Source organism: Micromesistius poutassou, assembly GCF_964030765.1.
Source record: "Micromesistius poutassou genome assembly, chromosome: 8".
Taxonomy (NCBI): Eukaryota; Metazoa; Chordata; class Actinopteri; order Gadiformes; family Gadidae; genus Micromesistius; species Micromesistius poutassou.
In genome coordinates this window covers 10,881,185-10,897,006 of record NC_140278.1, presented here as the reverse complement: position 1 = coordinate 10,897,006, position 15,822 = coordinate 10,881,185, and the positions used below count along the sequence as shown (strand labels likewise).

Below are 15,822 nucleotides of genomic sequence, written 5' to 3'. Positions count from 1 at the left end.
TTTTTTTCTTCTTTTTATGTATTTTCTGTATTTAACCCTTCCGATTAATGCTTCCCAAGCACTCTTTGAGGGTAGTCTAGAGCTTTTTTTTGTTAAGGCCCCTGCAGCTGATTTGATTTGTGGATGACAAGCCCCTTCCCCGCCTTCTCCTGATTTCTGCTGGAATGGAATGGGGGCCGGAGATTACCCATGATCCTTGGCATCCGAGGTAATATCGTGGACAATCCGGATCAGGTCCCGCCAGCGGGAGTGGTGTGAGAAGCGTTTTCCCAGGACAGGGAAAGAGCCACTAATTGGCTGCCTCTCTGTCGGAGTGATTATGCGTGGCTCACGCTGCAGCGTGTTGTGACGGGGGCCGACCGGGGCCTAATCTTCATTTAATAGGGCCCGGCTCTGTAGGGGCCGACACAGTAGCTGCTCCGAGAGCCTCAAGAGCACTATGACCTCCTCGGAGCTCTGCTCTATCCTGGGCCCCCCTCTCCTACTCCTCCATGTTCCCCCTTAATGAAGTGGGGGACATGCCTCCATGTGTGATTGTATCTTTCAAAGGGAAAGCTCTCCAGCATCATGTGTTAGAAAATTGTATGTCCCAGTATGGTTGCATATGCAACCTATTTCATTTGACCTAAACTCTAACGCAAAAACGATAAAGTGGATCTCTGGAAGTTTCACACTGCACTGTGGTGTAATGATGAAGTATGAACATGTGAGGGAAACATGGGTGAAAAGGAAAGACGCATCAACCTGTCATTGACTTGGCCAGGCCCTGGGTATCCACAGGCCAACAACAGTTATGGTCGCACCACTGCGGTCCCACTCACAAATGAACAGATTCCTTGTTTCAGCTATCACCGTCCTCTATTTGGCTTGCTCTTTGGAGTACTCTTCCTCTTTTCCTGACCCAGCGGATATTGATCATCTGAGGTGAAGGCTCTGAATACATTGATGAGCACCAGCGCTTTCGTAAGAGGATTCCAACCAAACAGTTGGTGGTCATATTTCTGAGTAACTGCTGCCTTTAGCTGTGCAGTCTACTTCTCCACGATACACTTCTTTACTGAGGGAAAGTAAATGAAGGAATAATGAAAAGTAGAAAGATGGAAAGAATGAAGGGAATAAATAAAAAGAAGGAGAAGAAGAAGGAAAGAAAGAAGAAGGAAAGAAAGAATAAATTAAAATAAAATATAATAAAAACAGAAAGAGTGAAAGAAGTCCAGAGGAGGAAGCCTAAGAAGAGAGAAGGGGATGTGATTATCTCCACAATAAGAGCCCTTAGCTCCCTGACCAAAATAAATAGAGCTGCTGTCATTTTGGTAGCAACTGTCTTTTGGAGAGCAATATTTGAAACACCCCATTATCCAGGCTGGCGTTTATATGGAGAATCCATCGTCATACCACAGGCATGAGGCATAAGCCCGGCAGAGGACTTTTCAAAGCCTGTGGGTGTGGAGGGGGTGGGTGCTGGTGCTGGTGATACTGGTGCTGGTGGCGGGTGGAGGAGAGGGGTCAGCAGTGCTCACTGGAGCTTCAAGTTCTACGTTATTATCATCTGGTCTCTTCCAAGCAGGAAAGATGAAGAGGGGAGAGAGGGGGGGTGTGTAAGTGGTTCCCTCGATCGTGGGCCCACTTTGATTTGCAGTTTTATCAAACTGCTCTCTTGGCAGACATGCGTAGCCACGCTATATTTGAATGAACGCTCTATTTGTCAGTGATTTGATCCCCCCGGAAAGAAGTATGGTAACAATTGTGTTGTCTCAATACTGAAATATTATTGAACACAGGCCTGGTTTATAAATCGGTGTATGAGACGGCGCGCTGAAAACATTTTAGATTCCTCACATTGTGACGTTGTACAGTAGGAGCTGCGTTGCACTGTGCTGGCTGGTGTTAATTTCCGGCACGGGAAACAAAGCATATGGACAGACATATCAACACCCCCATTAAAAGCAGACCTACACTAACAAACAAAGTGGTAGCAAGCTGGAGTGGGCGGATAGGGTGGTGGAGGAGGAGGGGGAGGAGGAGAGGGCAAGAGGCTGTTTACCATCCTCCGACACACACACCAACACACACACCAACACACCCACACACACACACACACACACACACACACACTGAAGTACTGCACATGGCATAGCACAGTAAGGACCATAAAAATGAGTTCCATGGAATCTTTCCCTGCCAGTGTTTTCATTCTACCACATATTGGGTTTTCACAGCGGTTCTCCTTTAACAGGGTGCAGGTCCAGTAGTGATGAGCTGTTTCGAGCCCCCCCCCACCCCCCTTCTCTGTTTCGTGATCTTCTCACTCAGTGTTTAGATAACCTCAGACCAGTCTGAGAGGCTACGGTCAAATCCCACCATGGCCCTCCTTCACTCCACCGTGTGTGTGTGTGTGTGTGTGTCCACATGTGATTGTGTGTGTGTGTGTGTGTGTGTGTGTGTGTGTGTGTGTGTGTGTGTGTCCCTCTGTCTCAAACATTCTTAAGGTCTGCCAGACCTCCAGCCCAGGAGTGCTGCCAGCACTCCTGCAGTGGGCTTCACATGCTTTCATCTGCACGCACGCACACACTCACACACACACACACACACACACACACACACACACACACATACATGTGCACGCACACGTGCACAGATGCATTGGTAGAGAGTGTGAGAAACATGAAACACACACTGACAAACAATAAAGCAGACCTCACAGGCGGTTGCCACATTATCTACTCTCTGCTTCCCAGTTTTCCACTTCCCTTCCCTTTGCTTTTCCTGTTCTGAGCTCAAATGACTTTGCTTAGTGGTCCTCATCTGTCTAATGTCATATTGTGTAGGCTGCGTTCCTGTACACACACACACACACACACACACACACACACACAGGTAGTTTTCGGGCTGTTGGTCGCGTGGCACACATTGTTTTGAAGGGAGTGTGGCATGAGCCATGTCCGCCCCCCCTTTTTGAGAATGCGGGCTTGAGGAGAAAATGATGCAAGGACAAGAGGAGGAGGAGGAAGAGGAGGATGGGTGAAGGCTGAGAACATCTGGTGCACAGTTGCACTGGCTCAACCACCAGAAGCCTCTCTACCCTCATCTTGCCTCTTCTCCCCTCCTCTTGTCTACCCATCGTCTACCCCCACCCCCTCTCTTCTCTTCTCCAGTCCTCTCCACTCCATTTCAAACCTATCTCTCTTCACCCTTCTCTCCACTCCTCTGTCCTCTCCTCTCCTCTCCCCTCCTGCCTCTCCTGTACACTTAGACACAACAATTGTATCTCTGATTGTGTATGTGTTTGTGTGTGTGTGGGGGGATGGTGAGAGAGAGAGAGAGAGAGACAGACCTGACATAGACAAATACAGGGAGCCGTGGACTTCCAACAAACCATTTGTATTGGCTTAAGTAGAGGTTAGGGCAGACCTCTGGAGTTTGTACTGTACTCAACATTCAGTAGTGCCGGTGACGTCACCGCTTAGCAATCTCTGTTCCTGAACGAAACAGACGTCGGTGAGCAGCCCCTCGGAATCTAAAAGCCCAAGTTGTTTTCAAAGCATTTTCTTCTATTTCTACATACAGATAAAGAAACCTTGACCTTAAATGTCTTTGAAGACTGTGACCACTTTAAGGGCCATTAGTGCTTTTTTTTATAAAGGCAGTTTTTAGAAAACAATATCGAAATTTCAAACCGATACTCTGGCGCTGTATCGATTCCGGGCGTAAAACAAAAGGCCTCACTTCATAGACACGAATCGATGATCCGCACGTTCCCTTGGGCCTGCTCCGTGGGCTCCCAGGGACGCATCCCTCTAATTTGATCCATCTTTCCTTACCTTGGCCCCCTTCTCGTACAGATGTTGCTGCCCTCTCATATACACAAACCTCTCCCCGCTGAGGTGAGACCCCCAAATTACACTGTAATCAAACACAGCTAAAAACAACAAGAAGATCTATGCCATATGCCGAGGCGGGGGCCTGCTGTTTGTGTTTTGGTAAGTGAGAGCCGGGATTATTGACAGGATTGGATGAGCCCTGCCGGCTGGCCCAGGAAGGCCCAGCGCGGCTCCGACAACAGTTCTCACCAGAGACACCAGCAGACGCACGGAGCCACACCAGTGGCTCCGCACGTCTGCTGGTGTCTCTGATGAGTGTCTCGTGTCTCTGATGGGATCCACTGTCAGAGCCGCTCAGCTGTCCGGCCCCCCCCCGGCCCCCCCGTCCCCCCGTCCCCCCTGGCCGTATGACAAGTGTCGGAGGCACCGCAGGCCTCAGGGACAGGAGATCAGCCGCTTCCTGGTTAAGGTCGGACTCTCTCTCTCTCTCTCTCTCTCTCTCTCTCTCTCTCTCTCTCTCTCTCTCTCGCTCTCTCTCTCGCTGCTGTGGAACTAGAGCCCGATACGAACACATCAAACACCCCAACCTCCTCCCCTCCCCCCACCCCCCACCCCCCCGCCCAACCTGCTTTTTTTTCCTTCACCTAACTCTGTGATGCGGCCGGACTATTTTTATCAAAACATATTTGGAGCCGGACCTGTTAAACCTTTCAAGGTTTGTATTGTCGGTGGAGACGGGGGACGGGGGATGGGGGGTGGGGGGTGTTGGGGCGTGGGATGGGGGGGGTTTGGGGTGGGTGGGGGGTGCAGCAGCAGTGCCTTTACTTTGTGGGAATTAGCGAACTGATCAAAGAAAACAAAAGCACTCCCCCCGGTACCCGGGGTGGGTTGATTCCCTCATCACCAGCCCTGGTCGCGGGGGGATTGCGGCGTGATCCACGGCGGCATCTAAGCCAGGGCGACTTAGCCTGGCTCCCTGCTTGTTAGAGTCTGATGCCATTTTGGGACCGCGCTGTGCCGAGTCCAGACATGGCGGGGATTTCCTCCTGGTGTTTTTCTCGCCGGGCAGCAGAAGGATGAACGGACTTATGTGGAGAAATGAGATATAAAGAACCAAATACACCCGACAATTTCCTCTTGTTTCCTGTTTTGGCCGAAGGTGCTTTTCAACTGCTTTTTTTTTTTGTTACTTTGGAGCGGGGCTGACTTTAGCTGTCATTCCTGGAGAACCAGGTTTGGAAATCAAGTCAGCAAACATTAGTTGACTTTGGAAAATATTTTCCTTACACATTTTGAATTGAAAAATGTATATATCTGAAATATACTCACATAGTGTAATGTGTCTTTGTGGTCATGTGACTGTGTGACAATGGCTGTAAAAGTCTACTGTTAATCCTCCGTGGGGGGGATTGATGGAGTTCTCTGTGCTGAGGAACACAGGATTCCAAGGCTGATTTAAAGACGGAAAAGGTAGACTGTGTAAAAGTTCACCTATTTAATGATACTGCCCAGGAACTTTTATTAGCTTGTATAGTTTCTATTGGAAAGCGATGATAATGAACCCGCGTGGCTATAACCGGGGATCCAGTATAAACAAGGATAGAAGGAGCTCAGCATATCAGAGTCGCTTAAGAAGAGCTCTTGTCTGTTACATATAAATCATTTCACTAGCTCAATGAAAGAGCCACATCGTAAACTCCGGCCACTTCTTTGCTTATATCAGGACATAATGAAATCCATTAGACGGATCAAAGTGTGCCCGTGTTTTTTTTCTATTCGATTTCACATAAACAACTTAATGACAAAATGAATCCCAAACACAAACACCTCGGCCTCAGTCCTAACTCGATTCTCACGAGACCTCTCAATCTGCCACAAATCTGCCGTCGCTTTTCCAGGCACATTACTAAATGTGTATTATTTCATTGTTTCCTGCTTGTGAGGGCTTTCATGTGATCCGTGCTCCCGTTTCCCTCCACCCCCTCCTCCTCCTTGGGACCAGCATGTGGAGGCACTCTGTAGATACCCTGGCCCACGTCGCTGCTGCGTGCACGTACACACACAACCACTACACCCCCATGCACCGCCCACCAGAAAGCAGCATTGTTGCGTCAGGCACGACAACAAGAAACCCCTCTCTAGGAACCCTAACCCCTACCCTAACCCCCCACCCCCCCCCCCCATCCCCGACGCTACGATAAGCTTCATGCTTTCTTTTTTTCTTTGCTTATCCTGAAATGCAAGAAAACATTAAGCCATTCATTAAAGTCAACAAAGGCTAATTATCCCCCATTCGCCCAGAGAGCCCAGAGGGGACGAGGAAGAAAGCTCCATGTATTCAGGCCCAGATGTGTTGGTGAGTCGGGACACAGAGATAGCTGACCACAGCAGAGGGTCTCTCTCTCTCTCTCTCTCTCTCTCTCTCTCTCTCTCTTCATCCCTCTCTCTCTCCCATTCTCTCTCTCTTCATCTTTCTTTCACTCTTTCTCTCTCTCTCTCTTTCTCTCTCTCTTTCTCTCTCCATCTAGCTCTCTTCATCCTTCTCTCTCTCCCACTCTCTCTCTTCATCTTTCTTTCTCTCTATCCCTCGCTCTCTCTTCATCTCTCTCTCTCTCTCTCTCTCTCTCTCTCTCTCTCTCTCTCTCTCTCTCTCTCTCTCTCTCTCTGTCTCCTGTGGTTTTCCAGCGCACCATCAGACCCGGCAGCGGCTTCAGCAGCAGCTAGTCAACGTGCCTGACGCAACCTCCATGACACCATCGCTTTAAACCAAGCCAACATGCCGGAGATAGGACTCCGTTATTATTCCACCGCCTCCCCCACCTCACCCCTCCTCCCCTCTCCTCCGTTTAACTTGTGTTGGTAGAGAGGACTTGGCCCCGCTCGCCTTTTTGTTGTTTTGATTTCTAAATCAGTTCCTTCTGGTCCCCCCCCCCTCCACACCCCCGACCCCAACCCCACCACGACATCGGGGCCCTTCATCCCGGCAGAAGTGTGGCTGTATTGCAGTGTTGCTTGAGGGGGAGCTGGAGGATTTGTGACTGTAACTTTTCCCGGAGGGCATACACCATCTTCCCTGGTCAGGGAATACTTCATCCAATCGAACATGATGCAATTTTTTGGGGGAAATATATGCACTTTAACTTCCTCAGATGGATTGGCCCTGCTTTGGAAACGTTGACAATGGATGGGCTGATGGTGAACCATGAAGACGTGTAGACTGCAGCTGAGCAGCACTGTGACCGTCCTGCGTGGGGCTCATCCCTCATCCAGGGCGGACAGGTTGCCTGGGAGGTGTGACTGACTGGGGAAGGAAAAAACGGTGCACTTGTCTCCGACGACCATCGGCAAAATGAATCAGAGGGTCGGCCATGCGTGTTTAGCCAGTGGTGATTCATCTGCTCGTCTTTTATCCGCTTGGTCCGGTGGAGGGGTTGGGGCGGCGAGGGCGGGGGGGCAATGCTTGGACTTTGTCAGCGAAGTGGCCGCCTTCAGAAGAGGTGAAGCGCTGGACTAACTTGTTTTGTGATCTCCGTGCAGGATCCTCCCGACTAGTCTGCAGATGAGGAAATAATGAGCGAGCTAATCCTAAACATTATCTTTTATAAGCCTGGATCCATGTGTTTCCAATCACCGCCGGCTAAGTAGCCTTGTGATAGTAAGCAGAGCATGGGGAAAAGGAGAGGGAAAGGAAGGAAAAACGAAAGTGAGTGAACGAGAGAGAGCATCGTCCAGAGTAACCTTGTTACGGCCCGGTGACGCTGTGCAGAGAGCCTCTTGTCAGGTCGCTGGCAAGGTGCACTTCATTCAAACGGCTCTTATGTTTAGTTTTTCCTTCGTCACAGCAGAGACACACATTATTATTTCAGTTTATCTTTGTGCCTTTTCTCTCTCGCGCGCACGCTCTTTCTCTCTCTCTCTCTTTCGCTCTCTCTCTCTCTTGCTCTCTTTCGCTCTCTCTCTCGCACTCTATCTCGCTCTCTTTCGCTCTCTCTCTCGCCTCCAATTCTCGCCTCTCCCTCACTCTCTCCAATTGTAGTTACATTTGCTCTAACTTTCCTCAACCACTCCTTCAAATTATTATTATTATTATTATTATTATTATTATTATTATTATTATTATTATTAATAATAATAAGTATTAGCGATGGCATTAGCTAACGCAGCAACAACATCAAACACTAGCTGGGGTTCGACCAACGCCCAGGACGTAAGGAGGTCACAGTGACGGTGAAGGGCGACTCGTACGAGTCTGAACCGGAAATAGGGTGAAATAAGGTCAGGCCATGGGGGACGGTGCACTGTTAAACAAAACAAACTGCATTAATCGGCGGCACAAAGCATTGTCGGAGGACTCCTATCCCTCTCGAGCGAAGGAGTTAGTCAGCGTTTAAGTTAAGCAGAGCACTGGCCGGGCCCTTAGACCCGTTTTCCCTCCACAGCATTATAAATGTATGTGTGAGCAGGCCCTTAATGGCTGCTAATCCAATTTCTGCCACTGAAATCAAATCTCTCCGGCGCCAGTACTTCTCTCCTTCCCTTTACAAATGATGGCCTCCGCTCTTTCTTGGGCCTGTTTACGGAAAAAACGCACATTCTCCAAAAAAATCAACCTGAATAATATCTAGCTTCACCTTATTTAAGTCAGTCTAAATCTTCCAAATTGTTTTGCCTGGGGCCGTTCCCCCCGCTCCCGCCCTTCTATAAAAGTTATTAATTGACAGGCTGAGGTCGCAGGCGTCTCGCAGAGCGATGCAGTAACTGGAGAGTGCAGGGAGAGGTTTCTCCCGAGCGCAGGAGCCCCATTTACCGTACGTCTTAATGCCTCCTCGAGGTCATCCATCGATTTCTCCCAGACCGCGAGCAATGGAGATAAGATTAGGCCCGTCGATTCCAGCCCTGCCGCCGCAGCTGTTAGCGGATGAAGTCACTTGTCCGTGCGGGCGGGGCGGGGGTGTTTCGCTCCTCTTCGGCCAGGTCACGGCCCAGCTGATTATAGGTTTACATGTGTAGACACACACAGAAGGAAAAGGGGCAGTGGGCCAATCCAAACACAAAGCTTGACCACCTCTCTCTCTCTCTCTCTCTCTCTTTCTCTCTCTCTCTCTCTCTCTCTCTCTCTCTCTCGCTCTCCCTAGCGCCTTAAGGATGTCGTTTCTCAAGATGAATAAAGTTTCTCTTGGAGACGTGGGGAAGGAAAACATGTTTTTTTAACGTGACAGAATACATTTGTTAGAGTTGAGTTTCATTTCTCGAGTGCTGGCTTTGGCCTTTTCCCCTCTCTGAGCGAGGATTGGATACATTGGAGTGCATCAATAAGGCGAGTGGTCATATTGCCATCCCGCAAGAAGATATTGTCCTGGAGCGATTTTCTAATAATATGATATGTCTGTGCATACCTCACTGTGCATACCTCACTGTCGCGATAACAATCTCCTGTTGCGTGCTGCAGTCAAACTATTTCCAACGTATCAGCATCCACTGCTTAAATATAGTCAGCATTGTGTTACTGGACATCGGCATACACTTATGCACGCAAACACATCACTAAAACAATGGACACGCACACAGACACACAAATATATACACAGATGCATTCTTTCCCTCACACAAATACACGCACATATACAGATGTACTCACACACACACATGAAACAATTATCCAACAGCAGGCCCTGGTTCTGATTCAGAAATACAAAACAGTTTAATTTGCGTGAAGTATTTCTGTTTGTTTGTTTATGGGACTTCCAGTGCAAACCCATTTTGGCAGAAGATGATTGTATCTACAAAGGAAAATGAAACATTTTAAATCAAGGACTGCCGAAGTTATATCAGGGGCAGCCAAGACGGAACACCAGTATAAAATAGGGTAACATATTTGTAACCCTGTAAAGTCTCAGACTTTAATTCAATTTTTACTGTGCCAATAATGACATTCATAAAAGACCAAACAGATTTGAACCGTACTGTGGCTTCCAAAAACAGAATTGTCTTTACATGCTCTTAGATTTATGAATTTGTTCCTGGTTTTGAAAGCTATTGAGATGACTTAATCATTTCTTTCCAGGCAAATGAAACTGTTTCCTCCGTGCAACCCCGGGTAATCAGCTTAAGTGATTACATTGGTCGTAAATATGAGACGATGAAAGCTTGGCTGGTTCCAAGCGCATTGTGCCCCAAAAGAAAGGCTGAAAAGCTGTTCTTGACAAGGCATGATAGCCCATCTCCACAGCGGTGGGCATTTCACTGTGTTGGTATTGGTTGCCCTCTAGCTGTCAGCGCGGAGAACTTATGTGCTTATCAAATATAGTTTGATAGAATTAGCCTGGGATTCTATTGAATTACCACACGCTTATGGTTCTCAAACTTCAGCAGTGGCCGTCAACACATATCAGCTATTTTATGATGATGATGATGATGATGATGATGATGATGATGATGCTGGATCATATTCGGACGACACGAGTCCACACAGAATCAAATCAAACATGGTAGTGCTAAGAAGTAGGCAACGTTTTCTTTTTTATCTTTGGTTTACAAGGTGCAATTTCTCATTGTTGTTTCAAACAGCATGGGACAAACACACTACCCAGAATCCATTGCCCTTCTAGAGTAGAATCAAATAAAGACTGGGAAGTAGCAAGCACTTCTAAAACACTAGTCTAATGAAACCCAGCTGTCCTTAGCTCTATGAGATTTGTAATGGTTTAGCACTGTTTTGCTTGACAGTGCCTAACATGCATATGCAACAGCTTGTACTTAGCAGAAGTAAGCCTATAACTATAGGGCATTGTCTGTAAACTCAAAACAGTTTCATCTGTAATCTGAATTTAAGGATTGGATTTTCTTTCCGATTCTACAGTGCTACAGTGTGAGTGTGCCTCTGGTCCCAGTAGTCTTGTCAGTGGTTTGAATTATAGCATCGTACTGCCATGTTCAGAACTAGCCTTCAAAGCTATCTTTTAACCTTTACCCCCTTGCCATGGTTTGGAAGAACATGCCATGTTTCTCGGTCAAAGTGTCCTGATACGTTCCATGAGGGCCCGCAAAGTCCTTAATGGAGTGAGATTATGAACCTCCGTTCACGGGCTTCATTGCAGTCAAATGTAATGCATCTTGAATTGATTGCACCCAGGCCAATGTTTATGGAGTGCAGCAGATGCCGAATGAAAACGGCCTTTTGAGATTGCAATTAGTCATGAGATCCACAGGAAACACAGCGTTGAACTTCATCATGGACACACGATCCTGCGGTTCATCCTGCAAGATATTTACTGTGCACACGTTCGCTCAATACGTTTTGGACCAAAGTGCTAGGTAAATCCTTGTTTCGAACTGCAGTATTTCTTTAGGTTACCATGGCTCGCCTGAGATCTGTGTGCATGAAATGCAACGGCCTTAGAATGGCCATGTGACTTTAAATGCCAACGTTGAAGTAATTGCAGGAAATGGCTGGGGCATGGTTTGATGTGTGTATGCATCGGCCATACTCATTGAGAAATGCCTTTAATAGAGCAATATCTTGTTTTCTCATGCATGTCCACACTTTTCTAAAGTATTTTACAGTTCGGGATAGCAAATGGGCCATTCGTTATTTTTTTATCCACTTCGGGTCTGCCAGTACATATGAGAAGCCAATTAGAGATAATGCCACATATTACACTATGTTACCTTTCTGTTCCTGGGAGCAAGTGTAATAATACGACTTAAAAGTGGTTTGCTTGAGACCTAGAGTTGAGACCTGGTTTTATGCAGCGTTTTTCCCGCTCAGTGGACCGTGGCTCATTGCTGTGGCTGAGTGTTGGGATCCAGATAGCATCTCATCATCCAACCCTTACCCCGCTTTTTCCCCCCATTAGAACGACTTTCCCTTTAAATTCCCTTACACTCACTGCTTTTCACACCCATTCGTCTGATACACACACTCTCAAACACACACACACACACACACACACACACACACACAAGCATACACTCACACACGCATTCATGAACAAACACACACATACACACATACACACGCATGCACGCACACACACACACACACACACATTCACTCACTCACTCACTCACTCACTCACTAACTCACAGAAATGCAGAAACAAAGACATACTCACATACACACACTCACGCACACACACACACACACACACACACACACACACACACACACAGAAAAACACAAATGCATAGACACACACACACACCGTTATCTTATTTGTTTGGCAGCCAGATTGTTGCCCTGTGGTTCAGTAGTCAACATTTTCTCCGTCATTGAGAGCCCAGAGCTGCACAGCCTTCACCACACAAGGTTCCATGAGCACACGTTTTTTTCCCAGCATGCTTCACTCGCCCCACATAAACCTGGGATTTATTAACCTTCGGGAGGCAGACCTTATAAACACAAGTTATTAATGTTTTTTTTTTGTCTAACCCTGCTTTATTAACTCAGTACTGCTTACAAAAACATTGAGATGGTGTTAAAAAGAAAAGACAGTCCTCCCTGTGTGTCAAAGTACACGCAGCCAAGGAGATTAGTTGTAACATTAAGAAGGTAAAATGGCCCCGTGAGAACCTTTCAGTTAGGATGAATGTGTATATTTGATAGAAGCGGGCCTGGTTCGGAGTGAGCCCATTGGCTGCTCTGAGTTGAGTCCGATGACACCTCACAAAGCCCTCTTTAGAGATTTTCAACAAAACGGTGAGTGGGCGGGGCTAGGGGAGGTCGCCCAACAGTCATCAGGATCCCTTGACAAACCCTTCAGGATACTTTTTGGTGTTTTTACCCGAATTGGAGGGAAGTCATGCACCCTTTTGTGATATGTCACAAATAACAGCCAAATGGGCACATTTGAATGTAACCATTGTTTCTGTTGTCTTCCTCTAGGGGGATCGGGGAAACACCGGACCAAAGAACCAAAGAAGAAGAACACCAAGCAGAAGCTCCGGTTCCGGGCTCAGAACCAGCACAGCGACCACCTGGCCTCGGTGCGCTCCGGCCACCGGGACTGAGTGCCACGCAACACAGCCCAACGCCACGCTGCTAGCCACCGCCGCCACCGCTGCTCTACACACACACACACACGTCCCAAAGGAACAGACTCTGCCCACTCTGAATCCCTCAACTCCAAACGCCCACTTACACACACACACACACACACACACAGACACACACACACCCACACGCTGTGTCCACACAACTCCTGCCTGCTCGGTTGTAGGGCGGGGTACAATCAAACACACGCACACACGCATTGAGACCCCCCCCCCCACACACACACACACAATCAATTAAGAAACTAATACTCAACGATGGTGTCCACCGCGCCTCCTTACTGCCCCCCCCCCCACCCCTCTGATATAACGCGTGCATTTCTGACCAATCAAAGCAGTCCAATCAACCCCTCCCCCTCCCATGCACCCCCTTTGCAGACCTTCGACTCGTGACCCTGTTAACAGTGACACCCATTAGTGACGGACCCATCCGTCTCCCCCACCACACGCGACACATCATCATCTCATCTCCACGGAAACGGAAGACCAAAGAACTAATACCCAGAGAGAGGCGCCGGAGGGATGCCCCAAAAGGACGGAGGAGAGGCGCAACGGAAGGTGTTCTCGGTTTTGCGACGCTAGCGAAGGAGCGCACAAGCTGTATAAACTGTCGTGGGACAATGAAAACAAGGAGCAAGTGCTTGACGAACAGCGAGGAGAGGAGAAGCAGAGGGGTGGATGAACATAAAGGACGGAGGGACGGCAAAGATGGAGAGAGAGATAGAGTGTGAAAGAGAGAGCTTTTGGCTCTCGTAAAAAAAAAGAACGATGCTGATGGACACATTATTTACATCTTGAACTAAAAAGAGACTTTTTTCTGTATTTATGACAAAGCTATCCCAACGCCTGTGTACCGCTCCCCTCTCGTCGGGACGGAGTGTTTCCCCTGTATGGCCTTTATCTGTATGTACATTTTCAAGAGTAAAGGAAAAATCATGCATAGTTGCAGTATTTTATTCTCAGCACAAACTGTTTACGTTCAGACCGCTTCATGCTCTAACTGTATAGTGTCGATAAATAAAAAAAAGAAATTTAGTTGTTGGTTCCGCATGGCAACACACACTCCTGTGTATATAGTTTATCTAATTATAAACGTATTACTGTATTTTCAGTATTGACTCATTCATTGTCCTAAATGTTTTAGAGTTCAAGGGTTGTAATATTAAGCTTCAGATTGAAAAAAATTAAAATAAAATAATAAACATAGCCTCCACATAGCTATTACATTTATATGGTATATATTTGATTTATTTATTAATTCTATTTTTTACTTTTTGTGTTCATCGGAAATCTATGCCTCATGCTGTTACTCTTATATGCTGAAATATTATTAGGAATTCCGTATACCAATTCACATATCTTTAACAAGTGGATGTTTTTGTTTTGTCATGCCAAACAGTGTCATTTTCTCATTTGAATTCTCAATTCTCATTTGACTGCCTACTGATTTCAACATGTTGGAAAAAAACAACAAAACAATAATGATTTGTTAAATGTACCCTAGGTTTAATAATCAGGCTCCAGCAACTATATGGTCATAGGACTGCATATGTGTACATGGTGTTTTATTAAAATACATTTCATGTGACTGTATCTTGAATGACTTCTTTTATTTGTCTCCCGGCAGCGGTTATTACACCTCACACCTATTGTTCCCCCTTAACGTGAAACACGGCACACTTTTATGATCCACCAAAACATTACAATAAATACACCTTAAAAAAAATCTTTATTCGCACTATATCCAGAACGTGCCAGATGGGAAATTGTTTCAATCGAAGTTGAGGTCAGGGTTGGCTTGAGATTCACTCCGTATAATCATTCTCTCTTAAAAATACTGCGACCAATTCTGCCAGACAGTGTATCAATGAACAGTAGCAAATGAATCATATTGTGTCACATATATCATCCTAGGAGAAGCAGACCACAACATTCATGTCACTAGTAATTCTCCGAAAGCACACATGATATTTCCATAGGGAGATCGACACCACTGACACACCCCACACTCTCACACACTCACACTCTCTCTCTCTCTCTCTCTCTCTCTCTCTCTCTCTCTTTCTCTCTATCTGGTGACTGGGGCTTCCCAGAGACGCTCTATAGATATGGAGGAAATCTATTTTCCACAGTTTACGACCGATGCTGGGTTACACTCGGGTGTGTCATGGATCATCTCAGACACTGTGCTAGTGACTTCAATCCTCCCTGGGATACATGTAGCCAGCCAGCCAGTCAGCCAGTCAACCGTCCAGCAAGCCAGCCAGCCAGCCAGCCAGCCAGCCAGCTTGTAACTGGAACAAGACAACAGCAAAAAAGAAAAAAAACAACAACAATGTTTTTCATAGAAGGAAGGCATGGCTACATGTAGAGAGTCATTGCTTGGTTCCATCTGCTGCTGGTTACGAGTTAATGAACGACCCACAGATGTCATCCCCTGGGCCAGACTATCACCGTTCCAGACTCAGAGGATTAAAACTCGAGGTTTAAGATGAGGAACTGCACTGAAGTGGATTCATTATAAAAAAGGAAGACCACCAGCAAAACTGAAACACGAGGCACGACGGAGCAGCACTGAATGAGAAAGTATAACCTCAAAAAACTAAATATGTTGGCAGCATCTAATTCTTTGGCTTCTTCCTCTCGTATTTTCTAGTGTTGATCCATCAGGGATGTTTTGAATTGGAAGAGCGTGTGTGGTACATGTGAATGTCCCTTGGTGGATCTGCATTCACTTGCACATCAGAGAGAGCTGCTGTCCCCTGTGTGCTACTTCTCTAAACCACTTCTGCGTGTGTGTGTGTGTGTGTGTGTGTGTGTGTGTGTGTGTGTGTGTGTGTGTGTGTGTGTGTGTGCATGTGTGTGTGTGTGTGTGTGTGTGTGTGTGTGTGCGTGTGTGTGTGTGTGTCCATGTGAATGTATGTGTGTGTGTGTGTGTGTGTGTGTGTGT

The 15,822-nt window shown here is 46.9% G+C and overlaps 1 protein-coding gene across 1 annotated transcript in view; it reads left to right on the top strand.

Annotated features, from left to right (window-relative positions):
- Nucleotides 1–12,864, top strand: part of rspo2 (R-spondin 2) — a 47,556-nt gene extending 34,692 nt beyond the window's left edge. The window contains exon 5 of the mRNA XM_084471414.1: nucleotides 12,706–12,864. Coding sequence (XP_084327540.1) covers nucleotides 12,706–12,830 — 125 coding nt within the window. The 3' untranslated portion in view covers nucleotides 12,831–12,864. The remainder of the gene's footprint in view (nucleotides 1–12,705) is intronic.
- Nucleotides 12,865–15,822: the final 2,958 nt, after the last annotated feature.